At 40.2% G+C, this 4,232-nt stretch overlaps 1 protein-coding gene across 2 annotated transcripts in view; it reads right to left on the reverse strand.

Annotated features, from left to right (window-relative positions):
• Positions 1-2,786: 2,786 nt before the first annotated feature.
• LOC122548945 (unconventional myosin-Id-like) overlaps positions 2,787-4,232 on the reverse strand; it is a 141,843-nt gene continuing 140,397 nt past the window's right edge. For both annotated transcript variants that reach the window (XM_043687950.1, XM_043687952.1), the window contains exon 22: positions 2,787-3,036. In XM_043687950.1, coding sequence (XP_043543885.1) covers positions 2,880-3,036 — 157 coding nt within the window. In that variant the 3' untranslated portion in view covers positions 2,787-2,879. The remainder of the gene's footprint in view (positions 3,037-4,232) is intronic.

The following is a 4,232-nucleotide window of genomic DNA, read 5'->3' on the forward strand; positions in this document are numbered from 1 at the left end:
GAAGTGTTGCTTTTCTCACCCTTGGAGAATGTATTTCAATTAAATAATTCTGCAGCAATATGTCATCAGTTTTAAAAAAAAAGATGATTTATTGTCTCTCACACACAATACATAAATATAGCTCAATTTTACAGTTTACAATTAATTCAGTCTCTGATTTACAATTCCTAGGCTTCTACATGACAAGCTTGTGATTTAATGAATAGATTTGGTGATTTAAATTTGAAGAGAAGAATTTACTGTAGGTTGTGAGGTTTATTGTAGTCAAATATCTGTTGTGTTGGTTCTCGTGGAATTTTGAAACTGTAGCAAGGAAAATACCTCGGTTGGTTCATGATTTGCAGCTAGTTTCAGAGTCTCGTTCCCAGACTGTCTGATGACTGACAGTTCCAATGGATTTGCTGAATGCAGCCCCTGAACCCAGTTTTGATCACATCACTGATAGGTTAACATTCCTGGGGCTCAGGCAGTCTAGATTGTGGGGAGCTGTTGTGATACCATTGGAAATCAGTGGTGACCATTGGGTTTTGATTATCCCTCCAGTCCAATATGTAACTTTGTGATATAAGTTATGTGAGTTATACATATTGTTAATATTATTTTAAGTTTTGAATTATTGGTTAACCCATCAGTCAGTTTAGCTTGTGAAACCTACTTTGGAACATTAATTTTTTTTTGTTGACTTCAGGATTTTATGACCTAGCAAGTTAGACAATTGTATTTCAAGTTTTCTGTTAGGAATTTCTGGACTGGGAGATGTTTTTTAAGCATAAGGAAAACTCACATAGAAAGACAGACTTTTGTTTCAGATTTACTTGGTTTCAGTGGTTCTGTGAAGTCCTTGCATGGAAATATCTGTATTGAGCAGTACTCCTGGTAAGGAGAGTAAATAGTAAAACTAGATTGCTTTAGAGTAAGAAGTTAAAGAGAGCACCAAACCAGCAGTGTTGGGATAAACATGGCTCAGTGGTTAGTGCTGTTGCCTCACAACACCAGGGACCCAGGTTCAATCCCAGCCTTGGCTGATTCTCTGTGTGGAGTTTGCACATTCTCCCCGTGTCTGCGTGGGTTTCCTCCCACAGTCCAAATATGTGCAGGTCAAGTGAATTAGTCATTCTAAATTGCCTGCTTCAGGTTCCTGAAGAAGGGCTTATGCCTGAAATATCAATTCTCCTGCTCCTTGGATGCTGCCTGACCTGCTGCGCTTTTCCAGCAACACATTTTTCAGCTCTGATCTCCAGCATCTGCAGTCCTCACTTTCTCCTAGTTGATTCTAAATTGCCTGTACTGTTAGGTGCATTCGTCAGAGGGAAATGGTTCTGGGTGGGTTACTCTCCAGAGGGTTGGTGTGGACTTGTTGGGCCGAAGGGTCTGTTTCCACACTGTAGGGAATCTAATCTAAAACACTGATGAGGTGTTAAAGTCATAGTTACCTTAAACTTATCAGTTTTAGAAAAAAGGATTATGGTGAGCACTGAACAAGAGCTGTTGTTGGGTACTGTGCAAACATTTTTAAAAAATTTGTAGAGAGGTGATTTGTGATTCATGGGATTATACTTTTACTGTGTGTTTAAAGCTCTTTGAATTTGTGTTGTAACTAGGTAATTTATCTTCATTTATTTTAATAAATAAGCTTCAGTTTTACAGTTAAAACAAACTCTACAACTTTACTGCTGTCTCGGTGAGAGGCCACCTCACTGAAACCATTACAAAACATGATCTATCAAGCCAGATTACAGTCTGGGAACTGAATTGTTTGGTAATAACATTAGCTGGGAATTAAATCACCACTGTAACTGGCAGTGGGGAAACTCTATTATCTTTAGTTTAAGCAATAAAATCTTTGAAATCCACCATTGACTACATCCATATTTAATTAGGTATTTGCTGGAGACCTGATACTGTCTGTAGTCCAAAGGCCAAAAAATCACATGATTTGTGGTAGCTATCTTAAAAGCTCAGGTCCAAACTTTATAAAGTATCCATTGAAAGTTTATAATACGATATGTATATGTTTATCATAGGAGGTAGCAGATGAAGGCAGAGGAGTGTGAAATGATACATTTTGGTAAAAGAATGATAAGAGTCAATATAAAATAGAGGATACAATTCCAAAAAGAGTGCACGGACATGGAGGGTTCACATGCACAAATCTGGATCCATGGTTTCATCAACACGAGCAGAGTGTATGAATGCAAGAAAGTTACGTAAAGCTGTATCAAATGTGGACTCAGCCTTAACTGGAATTTTGGGTCTAATTCTGGGCACCACACTATAGGAAATATGTTAAGGATTCAGAGGTGGTGCAGATAAGATTTATGAGACTAATTCCAAGTGGTAAATTTCCATTGCTTGGATAGATGGGAGAAGCTTGGGTTGCATTTCTTACAGAAGGTTGAGAGGAGATTTGATGGATGTCTGCATAAATATGTGGGGTCTGGACAGACTATGCAGGGAGAATTATATCCCTTTAGTAGAACGGTCAGGAACCAGGACGTACAGATTTAAGGTAATTGGCAAACAAGCCAACAATGACATGAGAAGAAAATACTTTTAAAAAACAGTGAGTAGTTAGGATCTGGAGTAGCGCCTGAAGAGAAAAGCATTGTACAGCTGCAGGGAAGGTTCCCAGTGAATTTACTCTTTCAGTCAGAGGGGACAGACTGGATGGGCCGAATGGTCTCCTGCTGTGCTGTAACCATTTTATGGTATGATTCTATCACTCATGCACATGATCACCTGTAAAATTTGAAAACTAATTTCCCAGGACAGAATATTCACCAGAATGGAAAGTACTTGAATCTTTTATTATATATAAAAACATCACAATAAAGACATTACTCAGTGTGCTACAACTGAAATCCTTAGTCTCATGAGTGCTATATTCCTGGCCAGAACAATGTGAAGCCTGTATGATTTTTCTTGAAGTCGGGCTGCGTTTGTTCAATTCTCTGCTCCACCAACACTGTGCGTTTTTTACCGCGCATGTTGCAATTGATTGGGTTGCTGACGTTGACCTGCAGAGGCATCTTATACCTGGAAGGATGAAAGAGGAAGCAATGAATGGTTAGAAAGAAATCCCTGATTAGAAATTTTGGAATTGAATATATGGTAAATCTTGTGCTTCTAGTGCCTTAGATGGCAAAGTAAATGGTGAGTTCTAATGCACAAAGGGATTTAGGAATCCTAGTTCAGGATTCTCTTAAGGTTAACGTGTAGATTCAGATGGCAGTTAGGAAGGTAAGAAAATGAGAATGCAAGAGAAGGGATAAATTGCTGGTACTGTACAAAGCTTTTGGCATATTTGGCATATTGTGAGCAGTTTCTGGCCACGAATCTAAGGAAGGGTGTGCTGAAGGGGGTCCAGAGGAGGTTTGCAACAATAATCGCAGGAATTAAAGGATGGATTCCCTGGGACATGGTTGGGTGTGCCCGAGAGCTCTGTGGGAAGCTGGAGAGGTGATTGCTGGGCCTCTTGCTGAGGTATTTTTATCATCGATGGTCGTGGGTGAGGTGCCGGAAGACTGGAGGTTGGCAAACGTGGTGCCACTATTTGGGAAGGGTGGTAAGGACAAGCCAGGGAACTATAGACCAGTGAACCTGACCTCAGTGGTGGGCAAGTTGTTGGAGGGAATCCTGAGGGACAGGATATACATGTATTCGGAAAGGCAAGGACTGATTAGGATAGTCAACATGGATTTGTACATGGGAAATCATGTCTCACAAACTTGATTGAGTTTTTTTGAAGAAGTAACAAAGAGGACTGATGAGTGCAGAGCAGTAGATGTGATCTATATGGACTTCGGTAAGGCGTTCGACAAGGTTCCACATGGGAGACTGATTAGCAAGGTTAGATCACTTGGAATACAGGGAGAATTAGCCATTTAGATACAGATTTGGCTCGAGGGTAGAGGACAGAGGGTGGTGGTGGAGGGTTGTTTTTCAGACTGGAGGCCTGTGACCAGTGGAGTGCCACAGAGATCGGTGCTCTACTTTTTGTCATTTACATAAATGATTTGGATGCGAGCATAAGACGTATAGTTAGTAAGTTTGTAGATGACACCAAAATTGGAGGTGTAGTGGACAGCGAAGAGGGTCACCTCAGATTACAATAGGATCTTGACCAGATGGGCCAATGGGCTGAGAATTGGCAGATGGAGTTTAATTCAGATAAATGCGAGGTGCTGTATTTTGAGAAAGCAAATCTTAGCAGGACTTATACACTTATGGTA

Source organism: Chiloscyllium plagiosum, chromosome 4, assembly GCF_004010195.1.
Source record: "Chiloscyllium plagiosum isolate BGI_BamShark_2017 chromosome 4, ASM401019v2, whole genome shotgun sequence".
In the NCBI taxonomy this organism is placed as follows: Eukaryota; Metazoa; Chordata; class Chondrichthyes; order Orectolobiformes; family Hemiscylliidae; genus Chiloscyllium; species Chiloscyllium plagiosum.